Source organism: Nerophis ophidion, linkage group LG05 (assembly GCF_033978795.1).
Source record: "Nerophis ophidion isolate RoL-2023_Sa linkage group LG05, RoL_Noph_v1.0, whole genome shotgun sequence".
Taxonomy (NCBI): domain Eukaryota; kingdom Metazoa; phylum Chordata; class Actinopteri; order Syngnathiformes; family Syngnathidae; genus Nerophis; species Nerophis ophidion.
The window spans coordinates 29,925,719-29,948,529 of NC_084615.1; the positions used below are offsets into that span (position 1 = coordinate 29,925,719).

At 39.3% G+C, this 22,811-nt stretch overlaps 2 protein-coding genes and 1 long non-coding RNA gene across 5 annotated transcripts in view; 2 read left to right on the forward strand and 1 right to left on the reverse strand.

Moving 5' to 3' along the window:
- gata4 (GATA binding protein 4) overlaps positions 1 to 5,637 on the forward strand; it is an 11,063-nt gene extending 5,426 nt beyond the window's left edge. The window contains exons 2-6 of the mRNA XM_061900494.1: positions 594 to 760; positions 836 to 961; positions 1,034 to 1,115; positions 3,796 to 3,965; positions 4,038 to 5,637. Coding sequence (XP_061756478.1) covers positions 594 to 760; positions 836 to 961; positions 1,034 to 1,115; positions 3,796 to 3,965; positions 4,038 to 4,163 — 671 coding nt within the window. The 3' untranslated portion in view covers positions 4,164 to 5,637. The remainder of the gene's footprint in view (positions 1 to 593; positions 761 to 835; positions 962 to 1,033; positions 1,116 to 3,795; positions 3,966 to 4,037) is intronic.
- Positions 1 to 18,172, reverse strand: part of LOC133552909 (uncharacterized) — a 54,771-nt gene extending 36,599 nt beyond the window's left edge. Inside the window, exons 1-4 of one of the 2 annotated variants that reach the window (XR_009806793.1) lie at positions 17,691 to 18,172; positions 11,804 to 11,880; positions 1,010 to 1,096; positions 824 to 940 (exon numbers count right to left, since the gene is read on the reverse strand). This is a non-coding gene — a long non-coding RNA (uncharacterized LOC133552909). Of the gene's footprint in view, positions 941 to 1,009; positions 1,097 to 11,803; positions 11,881 to 17,690 lie in introns of both variants that reach the window. The other variant, XR_009806792.1, reaches the window with a different exon arrangement.
- Positions 11,042 to 22,811, forward strand: part of fdft1 (farnesyl-diphosphate farnesyltransferase 1) — a 29,407-nt gene continuing 17,637 nt past the window's right edge. Inside the window, exons 1-2 of one of the 2 annotated variants that reach the window (XM_061900493.1) lie at positions 11,042 to 11,248; positions 18,011 to 18,108. In XM_061900493.1, the coding sequence (XP_061756477.1) occupies positions 11,150 to 11,248; positions 18,011 to 18,108 (197 nt within the window). In that variant the 5' untranslated portion in view covers positions 11,042 to 11,149. Of the gene's footprint in view, positions 11,249 to 15,154; positions 18,109 to 22,811 lie in introns of those variants that run through there. The other variant, XM_061900492.1, reaches the window with a different exon arrangement.

Below are 22,811 nucleotides of genomic sequence, written 5' to 3' on the forward strand. Positions count from 1 at the left end.
GTAAAACATACACAAATAATGTCCGCAACTTGTAGACAACAGACAATAAAGATGACTTTGGTGGGGTTTCTTTCTATAAATACAATTATTGCTATTATTTGGGATGATTAATTCAAACAGTAATTTGATAATGAGCTCTTAGTATGTGATTTTACTGCAATTTAGTGTCTATTTTTAAGTTTGTGTGATATAAAACGATTACAATTTTAATACAGTATTTGTTTTCCAATTTGTGTTGAAATAAGGTGCTTTTTGAAGTCAAAGTTACAAGGCACACTTAAAACATGGATAACAAATTCACAAAATCATACGCTGATTCAATGTTATCGGAGAATAAAATAGGCCTAAAAACATTGCAACTTTTTTCTTTCTAAACTCGTGGTCACAAATTCAGACATTTTAGGCCACAACAATCACACAAAAAGGCAGCGAAATCCTGGGTGGACTGATATGGGATCTGTGGCGTGTGCAGTCCTTTGAGACATTTGTGATTAAAGGCTATATAAGTAAACTTTCATTGATTGATATTTGGGGGGAATCAGGTGACGATTATAGGTGAGAACGAATTCACACTTGTTGTCCTCCATGGTCAGATCTATTTGACGACTTCGCCGAGGGCCGAGAATGTGTCAACTGTGGCGCCATGTCCACGCCGTTGTGGAGGCGGGACGGCACGGGCCACTACCTGTGCAACGCCTGTGGACTCTACCACAAGATGAACGGCATCAACAGACCTCTCATCAAACCCCAGAGACGACTGGTAGGTATAAATAGGACTTCTCCTGTGTCTCTGATAGCAATGTGACGTGTGTCCCATGCCCACCTCTCAACACAGTCGGCCTCCAGGAGGGTTGGCCTTTCGTGCACCAACTGTCACACCACCACCACCACCCTCTGGCGACGAAACGCAGAGGGAGAGCCCGTCTGCAACGCCTGTGGCCTATACATGAAACTCCACGGGGTAAAGAAACAACAAAAAAGAAAAATGCAGTATTATTGTTTTGTTTACCTGTGTAAAACATCGTCCTGGCAGGTCGCACGACCTCTGGCTATGAAGAAAGAGGGGATCCAGACCCGCAAACGCAAACCCAAGAACCTGAGCAAGACCCAAACTGGTTAGATTCAAAGTTATTCAATTTAGAAGATCCAAAATGACAAAAGAACGATTCTCGATTCAAAAACGATACTTTCAATACCTCGATTGACATATAAAAATTTAAACAATTTCAAAACAGGTTACAAGAGCTCCTCTTGGTTGCTCACATACAACATAGATACTTTAGTAAAACAACCTCTTTATAATGGATTTATAAAAACTAAATTATAAAAAACTTTTCCATTTTTAAAAAAATATTCAATAAAATAGATTCACGATTAGGATTTAAATCAGGTTTTTTTTTCAGCATCCCTAAAATCTGGTAACTTAACTGCAATTTAATATTGGTGCCATGTTCCCCACTCCATCAAACTAGACTTAGACAAACTTTATTGATCAACAAGGGAAATCGTTCCACACAGTAGCTCAGTAACAAAGGATGTAAAGTGTAAGGATGGAAAGGATAATGAAGGTATTAAGTACACCAAAAATGTACCATAGTAGCAATATAAAATATAACATATATGTAGTATTTACATATTATATATACAGTATATAATATATATTATATTATATTTTTATATAATATATAACAAATCCCAATTACCATGCACAATATAAATATATAAAGTATATTTAACAGCTGCAGCAAAAAAAAAAAGGGCAGCATAAAATAGAAAGTAGTTCCAGCAGAAAATATACATTATGAACAAAGAGAGGTAGCTAACATAAATGTAAATAAACAAATTATATCACCCTATTTATTTTACATTTGCAATGTAATTATACAAATGAGTAAACATTTGGAGAATAGTCTTCTTGAGTGCTACAAATATTTTCTGAGGTTAAAATACATTTTGTAAATACATAATTATTATTCATATAAATACAATGGCCTTTTTTGAAGTTACCAAAGTCAAAAAACACATATATTACAGTGTAACATACTATAAGTACAGATTTTTTTAAATTACAATTATGTCTTGATTTTTGATTACTCATGATTAAAAACACAGGTAATTACTAACTTGCATAATTTAAAATAACTTAAAAGAGACCAATATTTGGACACAAACGTAATTTAATTGTCAGAATATTTCAAGATCAATTTTAAAATATAACTTACTTCTCTATTTATTATTTATTTATTTTTAATGTTGTTAGTTATGGAGTATATTGTGAAAAAATTGAGAACAAGAAGTGAACAAAAGTTTTAGCGACTGCCGTATAAAGGAAAAGGGGTCGGATTAAATAAGCTCTGCTTCTTCCTACGCCTTTTCGAACATGTTGAATAGAGAAACTGGAAATTGTGATGTACCGTGTTAAACCCAACCTAACTCAACTCAAAAAAATGTTCTTGATACTTGTTACTGGAATTTATATAGCACATTTCTAGACACTCGAAATGCGTCACGGAGAACGGAGAACCCATCATTCACACATTGATGGTGGCGTGCTACAGTTCGGTCAGAATATATTTTGAAGCAAAATTTACCAGCGAGCACACCAGTCAAAGTCTCCTCACTCATCTTTGGACTAGCGTGTGCATTGACCTGTTCACTGACCGTATAACAACCTTTCAGATAACCATCCACAGTTAAGATAAACGCATGTGCAGTCAAAATAATGCGTGATTAATCTGCGAATATACAGTGGGGCAAAAAAGTATTTAGTCAGCCACAGATTGTGCAAGTTCTCCCACTTAAAATGATGACAGAGGTCTGTAATTTTCATCATAGGTACACTTCAACTGTGAGAGACGGAATGTGAAAAAAAATCCAGGAATTCACATTGTAGGAATTTCAAAGAATTTATTTGTATATTATGGTGGAAAATAAGTATTTGGTCAACCATTCAAAGCTTTCACTGATGGAAGGAGATTTTGGCTCAAAATCTCACGATAGATGGCCCCATTCATTCTTTCCTTAACACGGATCAATCGTCCTGTCCCCTTAGCAGAAAAAAAAGCCCCAAAGCATGATGTTTCCACCCCCATGCCTCACAGTAGGTATGGTGTTCTTGGGATGCAACTCAGTATCTCCAAACACGACGAGTTGAGTTTGTACCAAAAAGTTCTATTTTGGTTTCATCTGACCACATGACATTCTCCCAATCCTCTGCTGTATCATCCATGTATCCATTTTGGTATAAACTCAACTTGTCGTGTTTGGAGGAAGAAGAAGACTGAGTTGCATCCCAAGAACACCACACCTACTGTGAAGCATGGGGGTGGAAACATCATGCTTTGGGGCTGTTTTTCTGCTAAAGGGACAGGACGATTGATCCGTGTTAAGGAAAGAATGAATGGGGCCATGTATTGTGAGATTTTGAGCCAAAACCTCCTTCCATCAGTGAGAACTTTGAATGGTTGACCAAATACTTATTTTCCACCATAATTTACAAATAAATTCTTTTATAAATTCCTACAATGTGAATTCCTGGATTTTTTTTTTCCACATTCTGTCTCTCACAGTTGAAGTGTACCTATGATGAAAAGTACAGACCTCTGTCATCATTTTAAGTTGGAGAACTTGCACAATCGGTGGCTGACTAAATACTTTTTTGCCCCACTGTACATACTGTAAATGCCTTTTGTAACTATTTCATGAGTTGACACGTTCATTTTGATGGACCGGATTTGGAATGTTATTAAACAAGTCCCAGTCTTAAGAAAGCCTTTCTCATGTGGTGCACCGCAGGGGGTCCAGGCAGCGAGGGGACTCCAATGACACCAACAAGCAGCACTCACCGGGCCTCCATCACCTCCTCCTCGTCCTCCAGCGCCCCCTCCATGTCAGAGGAGGCCCGGCAGATTAAGACGGAACCGGACACACCCAGATTGTACACGCACAACGGCATGCACACACAGGTGGGATTGACAAACACGTCATCATATCCCTCCAATGCGTCTGTTCATGTTTCTCTGTGTGTCAAACTCTAGATCTCAGCTCTGCCGGCCTACGTGGCAGCTCAAGGGGGGGCTCTTCCCCTGAAAATGTCCCCAGGGGGGCACGGCGGTTCGTCAGGCTCAAAAGCCGAGCCGTGGAATAACCTCATCCTGGCATAGAACCCGGCAGATCCCTCACAGGACAAATGAAGAGCAGAAAGAACATTTTCCATGATGTAAAAATCAAGTTGTGTCACTCCCGCCTGCTCTACTTGACTTAGATATCTTACAGTTGATTTTATGCTCAATATGTGACACCAAAAAAGGTCAGAGTTCAATATACGCGTCAGTATTGACACAGCGTCTACTCCTGAATTGATAACATCAGCAGCCAGTGCAGTTGCACAATGCAAACAGTAACGGGGACGGTGTGGGCAAGTGGCTTCCTCTGCTGGATGCACTGTAGATTTCACCCACACGAAACACGTTAACCTGACCCTGTTTGAAAAAAACCCCAAACAACTGACTTATTTGAAGATTTAGGCTTTGTGGTGGGGAAAAGGGCGTATTATGCTTAAATTATGGCAAATTATAGCATTATTTTTATTATAACAGCCACCATGTTTATTTATGGATGTACAGTGAAGCCCAAAGTTTCATATCCTTTGCATCCAATTTAATTCTAATGTGGATCATGCGTATCTTTTAGCTTGAAATGACACATGAAAGTGGACCAAAAGCATTTGTGTTATCAGATATGCATTTTTAAATAGCTCTTTTGATTTAAAACGCCAATATCCAAGATGTTTTATGCGCTTTCTCTTTTCATGTATAAGTTTATAGCGCATTAGTATACTCTGGATCTGGGTTCTTAAGTTAAAGTACCACCGACTTACACAATATGTGTCATATTTGTAAGCAGAGGTTTTTGCTACCATCGCTTACATGAAGGTATAGCTTCAAACATGCGTCTCTTATATGGTTTTTATTTATAACAATCTCTCTGATGTTCTCGGGTACATTGGTATTATCTCGGGTACTGTGTGCCACGAGTGGTATTCCTACCCGTTTCAAGATTATTCTAAAATGATCATTTGAGTTGCTAGAAAATTAATGGAATATCTAAATAATTAAGACAACATTTGCATACTTATTACAATTTAACTCAAACTTTGACAAGAGTAGGAATTATTTTCTGCTTCACTTGTATCATTTTCTACTGTCTGGAGAGAAAAAAGGCTGCTGCTCCCTCTCACTATCCATATCCTCACTGCAAATCTCTGTTCATATTTATTTCTAAAGGCGCAACAGCTACAGACATTAAGTTCTATTTCATTCTGTGTAACTTTCATTTTAGGGGATGTGTGTCATGTCTGTACAGTATTTTTTGTGTAAATGTGTTATATTGTGCTGCGTTTAAATACCTATTTGCAACTTTATATACATATATGTAAAGGCTCTCCACTCCAGTATAATTGTGTAATTCACTTATTAGTGCTATACAGTATTGCATTAAGATGCACGAACGTGATACTACCTAATATACCTTCTCTGGTGCCGCTGGGGCTCTTAACAGGCCACCCAATGGTACACGATGCAAATGGTGTACAAGTGGAAATGTACATTTGTGTTTAATAAAGGGAAGGTAAACGCACACTCAAGTTATTCTTGTTTCAAGAAGTATACTAAGAATTCTGCCTTCACGAAGATAAGGATGCACAAGTTTGAGTATGTTATTGTGGTATGTGCTAAAAAGTTAACACACCTACTGGGAACGCGAGTCAAAATTCATATGATCAGTTGCAAATGCAGGATATACGTCTAATGTCATGCACTTTGTGTCGCACTCTACAGACTCGTGTGGTTCAAGGGTATCTGCAAAACAGAAATCATAGTTTAACATTCACTGGCCATTACATGCACAACCTGAGAGTCTAGACCAGATCTGGGCAAATTAGGCCTGGGGGCCACATGCCACCCGTTAAGCTTTTCAATCTGGCCCGGCGGACATTCCCCAAAACATTTTTTTGATCTTTTAGATCAGGGGTAGGGAATCTATGGCTCTAGAGCCAGATGTGGCTCTTTTGATGACTGCATCTGGCTCTCAGATCAATCTTAGCTGGCATTGCTTAACATAATAAGTAATGAATAATTCCGCTGATAATCACAGTGTTAAAAATAACGTTCAAAAGATAAGACATTCTCATGTTTTTTAATCCAACCATTCATTTTCTATCGCACCTGTTCAAGAAGTCTTATTAATGGTGAGAAGTATTATATTTATTATTGGTTAGCTTTAGAATAAGTGAATTATATTTATATAGCGCTTTTTCTCTAGTGACTCAACTCGCTTTACATTGTGAAACCCAATATCTAAGTTACATTTAAACCAGTGTGGGTGGCACTGGGAGCAGGTGGGTAAAGTGTCTTGCCCAAGGACACAGCGGCAGTGACTAGGATGGCGGAAGCGGGGATTGAACCTGGAACCCTCAAGTTGCTGGCACGGCCACTCTACCATCCGAGATGTACCGCCCCAATAACAACGTTATTAAAAAGAATAAAAGACTTATTATTCTCTAAAAATGTTGGTCTTACTTAAAAATGCACGCATTTAATTGTATTCAGTGTTAAAAAATATTATATGGGTCTCACAGAAATATATTTTAAAATATTTGGCTTTCATGGCTCTCTCGGCCAAAAAGGTTACCGACACCTGTTTTACATCGAAACTTTAGCTGCCATTATGATGTGCACTGATGTTTTTAAACTAACTATACAAAATATGTCAAAGGTTGAAATCTGCACTTTTGCATGATATACTAGTTACTATGGTAATTTAATTAGTTACTATGGTAATTTAATTAGTTACTATGGTTATTTAAGTCACAGCAATTCAGACGAGGCACCAAGCAGTGTGGGTGGGGAGCGTTTCCACAGAGTGTTTCCAGAGCAGCCTGCCTGAAATGCAGGTGTCAGGGACAGACGCGGAAGGAGATTTTCACAACAAAGTTCTAAAGCTTAGTGATGTTGCATTTTTGTCACGTTTCGCTTGATTGTAAAATATGTCGATCGAGAGGGGGTTTCACATTCATATGTTGTTAATATTCAGTTTGTTATTGTTCATAGTTAATATTGTAAATCCCACATTCTTTATTTTCATGAACATTCTGGGTGTCTCATTCAGTAAGATAATGCAAAATTCCATTCAGTTTTTAAGGCGGTCTGTCATAACGTTTTTAGCTTTCAGGCATTATTGTGAGGTTTTGTATTAGTGTTCCTAAAAATAGGACCCAAGCAGACATAATGTACAGCAGATTTTCACAGTTTACATTATATACAGTCGTGATCAAAAGTATGTGTATGTACACTTGCAAAGAACATAATGTCATGGTTGTCTTGAGTCCAATCATTTCTGCGACTCTTATTTTTTTGTGATAGAGTGATTGGAGCACATACTTGTTGGTCACAAAAAACATTCATGAAGTTTGTTTCTTTTATTAATTCATTATGGGTCTACTGAAAATGTGACCAAATCTGCTGGGTCAAAAGTATAGATACAGCAATGTTAATATTTGGTTACATGTCCCTTGGCAAGTTTCACTACAAATGGCGCTTCCTGTAGCCATCCACAAGCTTCTGGTTGAATTTTTCCCCACTCTTGACCAAATTGGTGCAGTTTAGCTAAATGTGTTGGTTTTCTGATATGGACTTGTTTCTTCAGCATTGTCCACAGGTTTAAGTCAGGACTTTGGGAAGGCCATTCTAAAATCTTAATTCTAGCCTGATTTAGCCATTCCTTTACCACTTTTGATGTGTGTTTGGGATCATTGTCATGTTGGAACACCCACCTGTGCCCAAGACCCATGTTGGAACTGGTGCTTTAAATGGGACAATAAGGATTACCTCCAAATTCTTCTGGACAACCTAAAATGATCAGCCTGGGGGGGTCTTGGGCGCAGTTGGGTGATCCAATAGGACAATGACCCCAAACACAGATAATAAAGGAATGGCTAAATCAGGCTAAAATTAAGGTTTTAGAATGACCTTCACAAAGTCCTGACTTAAATGTGTGGACAATGCTGAAGAAACAAGTCCTTGACAGAAAACCAACAAATTTAGCTGAACTGCACCAATTTTGTCAAGAAGAGTGGTCAAAAATTCAACCACAAGCTTATGGATGGCTACCAAAAGTGCCTTATTGCAGTGAAACTTGCCAAGGGACATGTAACCAAATTTTAACATTGCTGTATGTATACTGTTGACCCAGCACATTTGGTCACATTTTCATTAGACCCATAATAAATTCATAAAATAACCAAACTTCATTAATGTTTTTTTGTAACAAACAAGTATGTGCTCCAATCACTATATCACGAAAATATAAGAGTTGTAGAAATTTTGGGAAATTCAAGATAGCCTTGACAAGTGTATGTAAACTTTTGACCATGACTGTATATGACTTACTTATGATGATATATTGAGAACTGCAAGCACATTGTTCTGGGCAAATTGAGTTATGTGGATCCAGATGAATGTGATAAAATGTGGTTCAAAGGAAACTGGATATTAGTTTAAGTAAGTATGATCAGTCACTGTGTATACATACAAAAAAATGTGTCTGGAGGCCAGTACATCTATCTGTCTATCTATGTATACGTGTGTGTGTGTGTATACACATACACAGGCATATATATATATATATATGTATATATATATATATATATATATATATATATATATATATATATATATATATATATATATATATGTATATATATATATATATATATATATATATATATATATATATATATATATATATATATACATATACATACATATGCCTGTATATGTGTATACAGGCATATTTATATACACGCTCGATTCATACAGTGGGGCAAAAAAGTATTTAGTCAGCCACAGAATGTGCAAGTTCTCCAACTTAAAATGATGACAGAGGTCTGTAATTTTCATCATAGATACACTTCAACGGTGAGGGACAGAATGTGAGAAAAAAAATCCAGGAATTCACACTGTAGGAATTTTAAAGAATTTATTTGTAAATTATGGTGGAAAATAAGTAATTGGTTAACCATTCAAAGGTCTCACTGATGGAAGGAGGTTTTGGCTCAAAATCTCACGATACATGGCCCCATTCATTCTTTCCTTAACACGGATCAATTTTCCTGTCCCCTTATCAGAAAAACAGCCCCAAAGAATCAATCAATCAATCAATCAATGTTTACTTATATAGCCCTAAATCACTAGTGTCTCAAAGGGCTGCACAAACCACCACGACATCCTCGGTAGGCCCACATAAGGGCAAGGAAAACTCACACTCAGTGGGACGTCGGTGACAATGATGACTATGAGAACCTTAGAGAGGAGGAAAGCAATGGATGTCGAGCGGGTCTAACATGATACTGTGAAAGTTCAATCCACAATGGATCCAACACAGTCGCGAGAGTCCAGTCCAAAGCGGATCCAACACAGCAGCGAGAGTCCCGTTCACAGCGGAGCCAGCAGGAAACCATCCCAAGCGGAGGCGGATCAGCAGCGCAGAGATGTCCCCAGCCGATACACAGGCAAGCAGTACATGGCCACCGGATCGGACCGGACCCCCTCCACAAGGGAAAGTGGGACATAGAAGAAAAAGAAAAGAAACGGCAGATCAACTGGTCTAAAAAGGGAGTCTATTTAAAGGCTAGAGTATACAAATGAGTTTTAAGGTGAGACTTAAATGCTTCTACTGAGGTGGCATCTCGAACTGTTACCGGGAGGGCATTCCAGAGTACTGGAGCCCGAACGGAAAACGCTCTATAGCCCGCAGACTTTTTTTGGGCTTTGGGAATCACTAATAAGCCAGAGTCGTTTGAACGCAGATTTCTTGCCGGGACATATGGTACAATACAATCGGCAAGATAGGATGGAGCTAGACCGTGTAGTATTTTATACGTAAGTAGTAAAACCTTAAAGTCACATCTTAAGTGCACAGGAAGCCAGTGCAGGTGAGCCAGTACAGGCGTAATGTGATCAAACTTTCTTGTTCTTGTCAAAAGTCTAGCAGCCGCATTTTGTACCAACTGTAATCTTTTAATGCTAGACATGGGGAGACCCGAAAATAATACGTTACAGTAGTCGAGGCGAGACGTAACAAACGCATGGATAATGATCTCAGCGTCTTTAGTGGACAGAATGGAGCGAATTTTAGCGATATTACGGAGATGAAAGAAGGCCGTTTTAGTAACGCTTTTAATGTGTGCCTCAAAGGAGAGAGTTGGGTCAAAGATAATACCCAGATTCTTTACCGAGTCGCCTTGTTTAATTGTTTGGTTGTCAAATGTTAGAGTTGTATTATTAAATAGAGTTCGGTGTCTAGCAGGACCGATAATCAGCATTTCCGTTTTTTTGGCGTTGAGTTGCAAAATTGTAATAGCTTCACGGTGGCAGAGGGGTTAGTGCGTCTGCCTCACAATACGAAGGTCCTGCAGTCCTGGGTTCAAATCCAGGCTCGGGATCTTTCTGTGTGGAGTTTGCATGTTCTCCCCGTGAATGCGTGGGTTCCCTCCGGGTACTCCGGCTTCCTCCCACTTCCAAAGACATGCACCTGGGGATAGGTTGATTGACAACACTAAAATTGGCCCTAGTGTGTGAATGTGAGTGTGAATGTTGTCTGTCTATCTGTGTTGGCCCTGCGATGAGGTGGCGACTTGTCCAGGGTGTACCCCGCCTTCCGCCCGATTGTAGCTGAGATAGGCGCCAGCGCCCCCCGCGACCCCGAAAGGGAATAAGCGGTAGAAAATGGATGGATGGATGGATGGAAATTAGGCTGTCTCGTAGACTGGCGGGGTAGAGAGAGTTTCTCATCAACTGACCAATCACAGCATTATATAAATACTACAACCCTAAGGGCCAACCAAGAGCCAATCAAAAGCCGAGGTCCGATGACGTATGTAGAGGCGGGCTATCACACCAGTCGCTCTGCTATCTCATAGGCTATTATCCGCTGAGCCCATGCGCCGTCAGCCAATCAGAGGCGTGGGTCGATCTGGCCTTAGCAGAGAGAATATGAGGAAAATGAGAAGTCTTCGCTTCTGGTTGTGCGCACACTTTTATCAGTAAATCCCACGCACGCGTTCACCACTAGGGATCTTATTTTGAGCAACATGGACGTCCTCAAGTCTCTAGGCCACCCGGAAGAGATTTTCAACCTCTTCAAGTTTAAGATGGGAGGCTGTAGCGCGGTCATGCCTAAATTGGATTACGTGAGTAGAGGACACGATTTGATCGAATGTTAACTAGAAAGCGAAAGCAAGATAATGATGTCAATCCTGTTACACAATGTTACGTAACACACCTACAGAGAGACACTGTGCGCACGTTTGATCGCTATTCTTACCGTTCTGACGCCTATACGACCGAATAGAAACCACTCAAATGTCTACAACACATTGACAAATCATTCATTGCATTCAAATTAATTTAAATGTGTACAATTGTATTGCAGCGAAGCCACAAACCGCATCATTTAAGCGGATAAAGCAAGATACCCTTTAGTAGCTACAGGTACCTGTTCTTGCACTTATTTGCCACTAGATGTCGTCATTTAAAAACGATATGGCCACAACATTAGGTACACTCATATGGAGAGAAATGTGTATATCCATCCATTGTCTCTTTTTGGGTCGCTGGCGCCTATCTCAGCTGTGTTCAGGCGGAAGGCGGTGTACACCCTGGACAAGTTGTATGTCCTTTTTTAAAAACCATACAAAAACACAAAGAACATAAAGTAAAAATGATCCATCCATCCATTTACTTACCGCTTGTCCCGTGCAGGGTCGCGGGGGTACTGGAGCACATCCCAGCTGCACACGGGCGGTAGGCGGGGTACAATAATCTGAAATAAAAATACCTATTTTCAAACAAATCAACTTTTGGTCGCAAAATGTTTGTTTGGTTACAAATCATTTCTTCTGTTTCGATATGGGGGATGTGTCCGAGGCTCGTCGGGACGCAGGGCTGTCAAGAGTCAAGACACGAAGCTTGCCGACCGAATCTTGCCGTCGATTCGCTAGAACAGGGGTCGGGAACCTTTTTGGCTGAGAGAGCCATACAAGCCAAATATTTATAAAAGTATTTCCGTGAAAGCCATATATATATTTTTTTTTTTCAACACTGAATACAACTACATGCATGCATTTTAAGAAAGATCAACATTCTTAGAGTACAATGCGTCTCTTATTCTTTTTAATAACATTGTTATTCTGAGGTTAACTAAAAATAAATAAAATACTTCTTATCATTAATCCGACTTCTTGAACAGGTGCGGTAGAACCGGATAGATGGATGAAAATGCATGAGAATGGTTTGTATTTTTAACGGTATTTTTGACACTGTGATTACCAGCTGAATTATTCATTACTTATCGTGTTAAGCAATGTCAGCTAAGATTTATCTGAGAGCCAGGTGCAGTCATCAAAAGAGCCACATCTGGCTCTAGAGCCATAGGTTCCCTACCCCTGCGCTAGAACTTAGACACGCTCCGGAGGTGTAGCGCTTCTTTTGCAAACACAATCATCCTTCCACTGATTCACGTATAAAAACTTTGTTACGACTTGTACTTCCTCTATTCAGTCAAGTTTGAGGAAGAGCCAACAAACTTTTTTAGCCTTTTATGTTTAATCGAAGAAGTTGCAAATCAGATCTTTATTTTGTTTGCTATAATAAAAAACTAGCTGTACTTCTTTGATTAGTATCTTCAATTACCTTTAGGAGTTTGATTTATTGTGTAAGTCAGGGGTGTCAAACGTACGGCCCAAGGGCCAGATCAGGCCCGCGAACAGGTTTTATACGGCCCGCGGGATGAGTTTGTTAAGTATAAAAAATACCCTGAAATGTTTTAATTAAAGAAAATGCCGTTCTAAATGTGTCCACCAGATGTCGCCATAGCAATTATTTAGTTCTTTGAAGATGATGCCACATATGTGCAAAATAAACTATATGATGTTAGTACATCAGTCGAGGAAAAGGAGCAAATTACATAAATAACACCCTGTAATATAATTTAGATATTATTTTCTTATATGATAGATTGAAAATTAACACCAACGAGATGGACATTATCACATATTTTTTTCAGAAAACATAAATAATGACAAAGAAAAGTATATATACTATTAAACCGGACAGACAGCTCGGTTGGTAGAGTGGCTGTGTGAGTAACTTGAGGGTTCCAGGTTCAAGCCCCGCTTCCGCCATCCTAGTCTCTGCCGTTGTGTCCTTTGGCAAGACATTTTACCCACCTGCTCCCAGTGCCACCCACACTGGTTCAAATGGAACTTAAATATTGGGTTTCACTATGTAAAGCGCTTTAAGTCACTAGAGAAAAGCGCTATATAAATATAATTCACTTCACTTCACTAATTGTAAAAAAAACAAAAAAAAACTACAGCATTATGATTTGTATAATTTCAGAAGGTGTTTGTTCTATTTTTAAACAAAGAAAACAATCTGAAGTTGTCTTCATTTTTAAGTTATCGTGCCGTGATTTTTACCACTTGGGAGTAGATTTTTCTCCATGTGTCCCCCGATCTAGAGTGAGTTTGACACCCCTGGTATAAGTGCTACAGCACATCCATGTGACGGTAATGATACCTACAGTGACCAGCCAGTTTACACTACTACAGAGATTCTTAAACTGTGGTATGTGTACCACTAGTGGAGGGGTGTCAAAGTCAAGGCCCGCGGACCTATGGCCCCCAGGATAATATTTGATTAGTATTAGAACCCGCCTGCAGGCCACGGTTGCCTACTGCTGTTTTGCACGCACCAGTACTCCATCAGTGTTGACACTAGGAATTTTCAAAATGGGGTCCCACAGTATATTTTTGGGGTCCCACTTTTTTTGAACAATCTTGAAAACAAGTGATAAATGTATGCATTATCCTGTTATATCTCACATTCTATATTGTGTTTTGGAAACATTACTTAGTTCATTAAAACAAATAATACAAAAGAAAACAATGTGTATGCATATAGAAATGTATTCAGTTATAAACATTCATTCACTTTCTTCTTTCTTTCATGGATCTAAACCTTACCGCTTGCGGTACTTTTTTCTATATATTGTAATATTTTCAGAATGTGTTTGTTATATTTTTGACCAAAGTAAGGCAAAGAAAACAATCTGAAGTTTTCTTAATTTTTTAGTTTTAATGCCATGATTTTAATAGTCCGGCCTGCGTGTGCACAGATTTTCTTCCACGCGGCCCGTGAGCTAAAATCAGTTTGACACCCCTGCACTAGTGTTATGCAGGCTCCATATAGTGGTACGCCAAAGAATCACTTGATTAAATTAGAATGTTTTATTTTCCTGTATTCAATCACAGTGTTACTGTTCAAACTTTGTGTCATGTTACGGTAGCCAAAAATAATAAATATACTTGTTGAATAAAACCTGTGCCTTGTTTTTAAGGAATACTTAGACATACTACGCTACTGTATTTTATTGGTGGTCATTATTGTGGTACTTAGCCAAGTTTTTTTCTGAGTTGGTACTTGGTGAAAAAAAGTTTGAGAACCTCTGCACTATCTAAGCTATCATCAACTGTTTATTCTTCCAAAAAATGCTGTAAATTTGACTGATCGTCAACTATGCATGGGCAAACTTTAATGCAGGCTTGTCAAAGTCGTTTTCATTGAGGGCCACATCCCAGTTATGGTTGCCCGCAGAGGGCAGCTTTTAACAGTAAATAATATACAGTATGAATATAAAGGTGTATATATAAAACATGTATAATTGTCTGTCTTTTTTTACATACGCTGTACAAAAACAAATCTTTAGATTGTACTGTATAAAACTGGCACCTCAGTCGCCACAATTTTACCATAATAGCTGCAGGTTTTTTTCTTTTTACAGCATATAAAAATTAAAAAAATACATGGAATTAAATTAAATGGAATGGAAAAACGGTACCAGTGTTTTCTTTACGTAAAAATTCATGCAAGTTTTTTATACTGTAAAATCTACAGTTGTTTAGTTTAATAGTGCATTATTACTCTATATTGAACATGGATTTTACTGTAAAATTTTTACATGGACAGTTTGTTGGATTACTTGCTTTTTAATCGTAAGTCAAGATGATATTTAAGTATTTATCTTTATTTGAACAATATTATTGTTTTGAAATGTATGATGATATAATATTTTGTTTTATCATTTGAGATTATTAATGCGGAATTATATGTAATTGTGAGCGGTAAATTTATTTTTGTAATCCATTTATTAGGAAGGCTTCACGGTGGTAGAAGGGTTAGTGCGTCTGCCTCACAATACGAAGGTCCTGCAGTCCTGGGTTCAATCCCAGGCTCGTGATCTTTCTGTGTGGAGTTTGCATGTTCTCCCCGTGAATGCGTGGGTTCCCTCCAGGTACTCCGGCTTCCTCCCACTTCCAAAGACATGCACCTGGGGATAGGTTGATTGGCAACACTAAAATTGGCCCTAGGGTGTGAATGTGAGTGTGAATGTTGTCTGTCTATCTGTGTTGGCCCTGCGATGAGGTGGCGAATTGTCCAGGGTTTACTCCGCCTTCCGCCCGATTGTAGCTGAGATAGGCGCCAGCGCCCCCCGCGACCCCAAAAGGGAATAAGCCGTAGAAAATGGATGGATGGATGGATTATTAAGAAAAGATAAGGTACTTTATTTACACATATAATTTCCACACTTTTGGAGGCAACAAAATAAGTGATGTGACGGGCCAGATCTGGCACCCGGGCCTTGAGTTTGACACCTGTGCTCTAATGAGTCAGTTTAGATTATAAAAATCTTTAAATCGTAGTCATAACCCCAAAACATTTTTGCAACCAAAACTCCTTTTTTTATTTTTTTCAAATCCCTTTTTTGGAGAGTTATGTATATCCATTATTTTTGTTTGGTTGTATAAACAAAATATATCCATACACTCACTGCACACACATCATAATCATTTCTTATTTTTAATTGGCACTGTTCATGAGAAGGTTGTAATCAATGTATTGTTTAATTATTTAGAGTTACATTGGTTGGTAACATACTACTAGGGCAGGGGTGTCAAACCCATTTTAGCTCAGGGGCCACATGGAGGAAAATCTATTCCCAAGTGGGCCAGAATGGTAAAGTCATTGCATGATAACTTAAAAATAAATAAAAACTTCAGGTTGGTTTCTTTGTTTTACTTTGGCCAAAAATAGAACAAGCACATTCTGAAAATGTACAAATCACAAATAATCCTTTGGACAAAACTTCAAATTTGTGGAAAATTCTGAGGAATTTGGTGGCGCTTCAAAAACACAATGAGCTTAGACTTTGTCTCAGTGTATCTACGAAGCCAGGGTTAAACTTTTAAGTCACAGTCTTTCTGGGATTGAACAACAACACAAAATGTGAACTCTTCTAGGTATCATCCTTTGTCATGTCCACGTATCAATCCAGAGCTAACTCATCAAACCATAGGAAACGGAGATAAAAACTATTCAAAGGGGTTAGATTCACTTTTTTCATGTTTGACAGAGACATTTTGGGGCAACGAGGGTGCCAAATGACGATGTGTTCGGAGCAGAAGACATAAAACTGCAGGTTTTAAATTTCATGGTGAGGAGAGCAGCCACAGTCCCCCTTTACTGCATACCTCTTACTTGGCCCCTATATAAACCGTTTGCTTGTCTAACAGAATTGCTATTGTGACATCCAGTGGACACTTTTAGAACAGCAGTTTTGTTCCTTCAAAAAATAAAAGCAGCTAATTTTTGTACTTGCCAAACTCATCACACGGGCCGGATAAAACCAGTTCACGGGCCGTATGTTTGACACCCCTGTACTAGGGATTTTGGGCCCCGTGAAAAGAATCTTTACAGGGCCCCCAACACAGCGGCAACATTTTTTTAATGCTATTTTACATACACTTATGCATCTTAATGGTATTTTTGACTATCTTTACCATATTTTTGAAGGAAGAACAGCATCACAGTTGACATGTACAGTAGGGGAAGAACTGAGCACTCTGAATACAATGAAATTCATTTTGAGTAATTTATTTGCAGCACCACTGATTCTTAAATTGGAAATAAACTCTTCCATGAAAAAAATAGCAATTATAATCAGTGGAGAGAAAAAAATCTCAGCAAAAACAAAAACGCCATCAGAATACAAAATGGCCATATATGATTTCTCATAATTTAAGGGGAAGGGAGGGCCCTGCAGGGGTTGATGCTTTCAAAACAAATAAAGGTATTGTTACCAGGACATGGAAAATAAAACATATGTTAGTTAATAACTTAGTGTCATTATTTTTCTGTATTATAATTTCATCATCATTGGGGGCCTCTCTGGGCCCCCCTCCATCATGGGCCCCAATAATCCGTCTCCTTCACTAGGGACATCAGTTTTGACAAGCAATGTCCGCTAATACCGCCGCAAATGGAAGATAGAAACTGACACTTGATAATAACATGAGCAGCGTGTGCCAACTTTTAAAGAATGCAATAGCTTTGTGGGCGAAAAAAGTGAGTCAAACTATACTAGTAGTAAGTGAAAAGTGTGTTAGCAATGGAGCCATAAACAGCAACATAGCAGAAGTGTCGTGCCGGGGGGGAGGGGCTCCACCATGGAAACGTGCGCACGCACTTCGTGTGTTTTGTTGCCCCCCCAACCCGCCCAAGGTTGAAGCTCACCTCGCTTAGCTGCCCGTCCTCTACATGTGCGTCTGCGTCTGCGTCGTAGCGTCCATTCCAAAGCCGAGCTGCTGCTGCGGCGGCGTCGTCGTCACCCGGCTCCTCGCATGGCCGCCGGAGCGTGCTGCAAGTGTCCCGTCTCTCTGTCTGTGTTCAAGCGCTCTCTCTCGGTGGCACCGCGGGGCTCAGCGACTCCTCGCTCGCGCCTGGCGGGCTGGAGGCGCGGGGAGCGGGGCCTGCTGGAGGCGGCCCGGACCTCCAGCGCCCTCAGACCCGCGGGGTTCAGTCGACACACGGTGTTCTTTTGTCTGTCGTGCCAGGAGTCCATGAGCGACAGCCTGAGGACGTGTTATGTCTACCTCAACCAAACCAGCAGGAGTTTTGCAGCTGTCATTCAGGCCTTGGATGGGGAGCTAAGGTGAGTACACACACTGTTGTGACTTCCCAGCATGGCGGGTGTCCCCATGGTCTGCACGCCTGTCTCATTCAATATAGTAGAGGTGTGGGGGAAAATCTATTCGAATTTGAATCGCAATTCTCACGTTGTGCGATTCAGAATCGATTCTCATTTTTTTTAAATCGATTTTATTTTTTAGTATTTTTTTAATCAATCCAACAAAACAATACACAGCAATACCATAACATCCATCCATCCATTACCGCTTATTCCCTTTGGGGTGGCGGGGAGCGCCGACGCCTATCTCAGCTTCAATCGGGCGGAAGGCGTCGTACACCCTGGACAAGTCGCTTCCTCATCGCAGGGCCAACACAGATAGACAGACAACATTCACACTCACATTCACACACTAGGGCCAATTTAGTGTTGCCAATCAACCTATCCCCAGGTGCATGTCTTTGGAAGTGGGAGGAAGCCGGAGTAGCCGGAGGGAACCCACGCATTCACGGGGAGGACATGCAAACTCCACACAGAAAGATCCCGAGCCCGGGATTGAACCCTGATTACTCAGGACCTTTGCATTATGAGGCAGATGCACCAACCCCTCTTCCACCATGCTGCCTGCCCCCAGTTCCCATTAAAAAAAAATTCCAACACCAAACCCTACCCAGCAACACTCAGAATTGCAATAAACAGAGCAATTGAGGAGACATAAACACGACACATAACAAACCAAAAGTAGTGAAACAAACATGAATATTATCAACAGCAGTTTCAATATTAGTTATAATTTCAGCATAGCAGTGATTAAAAATCCCTCATTTACTTTATCATTAGATATTTATAAAAAAAAAACAAAAAAAAAAGAACAATAGTGTCACAGTGGCTTACATTTGCATTGCATCTCATAAGCTTGACAACACACTGTGTCCAATGTTTTCACAAAGATAAAATAAGTCATATTTTTGGTTCGTTTAATAGTTAAAACAAATTTACATTATTGCAATCTGTTGATAAAACATTGTCCTTTACAATTATAAGTACTATCTAATCTAATAAAAGCTTTTCAAAACAATCTACTACTCAGCTAGCATGTCAGCAGACTGGGGTAGATTCTGCTGAAGTCCTTTGTATTGAATGAATACAGAATCGTTTTGAATCGGAAAAATATCGTTTTTGAATCGAGAATCCCGTTGAATCGAAAAAATCTATATATAATCGAATCGCGACCCCAAGAATCGATATTGAATCGAATCGTGGGACACCCAAAGATTCGCAACCCTAATAGTTATAGTCAAGCATACTGTTTAACCGCGCTAGTCAGTGGTTCTCAACCATTTTTCAGTGATGTACCCCCTGTGAACAATTTTTTAATTCAAGTACCCCCCCCCTCAGAGCAAAGCATTTTTGGTTGAAAAAAAAAGAGATGAAGTAAAATACAGCACCATGTCATCAGTTTCTGATTCATTAAATTGTATAACAGTACAAAATATAGCTCATTTGTAGTGGTCTTTCTTGAACTATTTGGAAAAAAAGATATAAAAATAACTAAACTTGTTGAAAAATAAACAAGTGATTCAATTATAAATAAAGATTTGTACACATAGAAGTAATCATCAACTTAAAGTTACATATTTTTACTTAAACTCGATATTCTGTATATATATTGATATATTTTCAGGTGAAAGTACACATTTTGAGCGAGAGTCACTGAAATGGTAGTGAATGACAATTGTACTGTAAACCAGTGTTTTTCAACCACTGTGCCGTGAAATATTGTCTGGTGTGCTGTGGGATTTTATGCAACTTCACCTAATTGGTCCCAAAAATATTTTTTGCAAACCAATAATTATAATCTGTAAATAATGTGCCGTTGTTTATAGTCTGTGCTGTGTAAAACTCAGCAGGGTAACTCATACTTGCCCTCGTCTCTCATTCTCACAGAGACGGAAAACATACGTCACATACTCTTGCGAGTGTAGCGTCATACGCTCTTGCCGACCAGAAAGGTAGCAGCATGGCTAACGTTAGCTGAGGCATGTCGAGTGGAGCGGAGCTTGTGACAATACAAGAGAGAGATGGTGTAAACTGATCACAAATGGAGGAAGAACAATAAAAGCCCAAAATAAAGAGCAGGGGGTCCATCATCTGGCGGTGGTTTGGCTTCAAATGGGAAGATATTCAGCAGACAACAGCAATATGCAAAGTATGCAGCAGAAGTGTTACTACAAAAAGGTAGCAACACTATCAATGTGTTCTTTCTTTTTAAAAGTCACCCGCGAGAAAATGAAGAGTATTTAATAAATACACTTTTGGTCAATTGACTTAGTTGCGATTTCCCTCTCTGCATGAAAGTTTAAAAGTAGCATACCATATTTCCTTGAATAGCCGCTGGGGCGCTAATTAATTTAAAACCTCTTCTCACTCCTGCGCCTATTCAAAGCATGCGGTAAAAGTAAGCAGGCGCTAATAATTTTAAAACCTCTTCTCACCCCTGCGTTTACCAATGGCATGCATTATAAATTGAGTGTGAGAATAAACTAAAAATAATAAAAAATTATTCTGCGTCCGCGGACCGGTGGTTGGGGTCCACTGCTCTACAGCATGTCATTGCGCCCACTTTTACACCATGCTGTCTGCGTGCCGGCCGGACGCATGCATTTCGCTGCTTTTGGTACGAGATTGCAATGCATACTTGGTCAACAGCCATACCTTTTACACTGATGTCTGTGATATAAACAACTTTAAAACTTTTATTAATATGCGCCACACTCTGTGAACCCACACCAAGCACATTTCTGGAGAGCATTGGCTCTGTGGCACATTCTAAACGCAGCATAGGGATTACCCATAATGCCGTGTATCTGTGTCTCTTGGATATATTATACACGCGCCCCCAACCTCGCCCACCTCAACCAACGCACGGAGGGAGGGGGTTGGTGCCAGCGGGTGTATGGACGTTGTAGCCAGGAGTCGTGGATGCATTGCATTGTGGGTATGTGTTGTGTTGCGTTTGTGGTGTGTTGCAGGGCATATGTTCTCCAGAATGTGTTTGGTTAGGGTTCACAGAGTGTGGCACATATTATTAAGAGTGTTGAAGTTGTTTTATATCACAACCATTAGTGTGATCTGTATGGCTGTGGAACAAGACCCCTGGTTTACACACAGTAAAAGCAACAATAATTTGGAGAGCGAGTTTTGCCCGGCCGTATTTCAAGGCAGGCGCATATTACATGCTCGGCGGCTATTCAAGGAAATGCGATATATTAATGCAGTATGATGAAGAATATTTTAATGTTGACACATAGAGTCATCATACTGCTGTGATTATATGCATCAAGTGTTCATTCAAGGCCAAGGCAAAATATCGTAATATATATCGTATATTGCAATATGGCATAAAAATATCGCAATATTAATAAAAGCCAATATCGCCCAGCCCTACCTCGAACCCCAATCTCCCCGAATTCGGAGGTCTCAAGGTTGGTATGTATGGGGTAACCACGTAATACTCCATGTCAATAGGTGGCAACGGGTAATTAATTGCTTTGTAAAAGTCGGAATGTGTCGGGTGAGACGAGGATGGTTCGTTATGATCCCAATATGTAGACCACAGCGGGAGGCAGCATGCAGGTAAAAAGGTATGTAATGTTTCAACCAAAAATTAACGAAATGGAAAGGAAAGGCAATGGCTATGCAAAACGAAAGTAAAACTAAATTGGTTACAAAGTAAACAGACACAGAATGCTGGATGACAGCAAAAACGTCGCCCACAAAGTACATCCACACATGACATGACAATCAAAAATGTTCTCACAAAGAAGGATAGCAACAATGTAAATAGCCTTGCTTGTTAACACAAAGCAGGTAGGCAGATTAGCGCTCAAAAGAAGACATGCAACTGTTACAGAAAAACACCAACAAAACAGGAGGGCCACCAAAATAACAGCGCAAGACAAGAACTAAAGCACTACACACAGGAAAACACCAACAAATTCAAAATAAGGCACGATGACCTGGTCAAGTTTAATTTTTGAACGTTTTCTGTAGGTGGTGTGCCTCTGGATTTTTTCATGAAAAAAATGTGCCTTGCCTAAAAAAGGTTGAAAAACGCTGCTGTAAACAACCAGTGGCACTTTTATTAAGCCAGTTAGTCAAGATGGATATTAACAGTGCAGAAAATAAACTATTTAAGTAGCACAGAATTACATAACATAAATAAAACAGAAAAATATTCTTTCTACGTAAAATAAATAACATAGCTGTGAAATAATACAAAATGTTTCAAACTCCGATAAAAAATACATTTGCTGGCAGGCACTTTTTAATACCCAGTGGATGATGTAATGGACTGTCACACAATTTATTTCATCCATCGATCCGTTCATTTTCAAAATAATCTTACTCCTCTCACCATATGAAATGTAACTTACTTCACCGAGTATTATTTATTTATTTTTATTGTGATTACTTATGGAGTATATTGTGAATAAATTGAGAGCAGAGTGAACAAAAGTTTTAGCAACTTTTATGTTAAAGAAAAGGGGTAGGATTAAAAAAGCTCTGCTTCTTCCTACTCCTTTTTCGAACATGTTGAAAAGAGAAACTGGAAATTGTGATGTATCATGTTGTATGCATTCATGTTCCAAATAAACTCAACTCAACACACGTACAGTACGGTTCTGTGGTCCTACTCAGCGCCAAGTAAGTGACTTGACTTAATT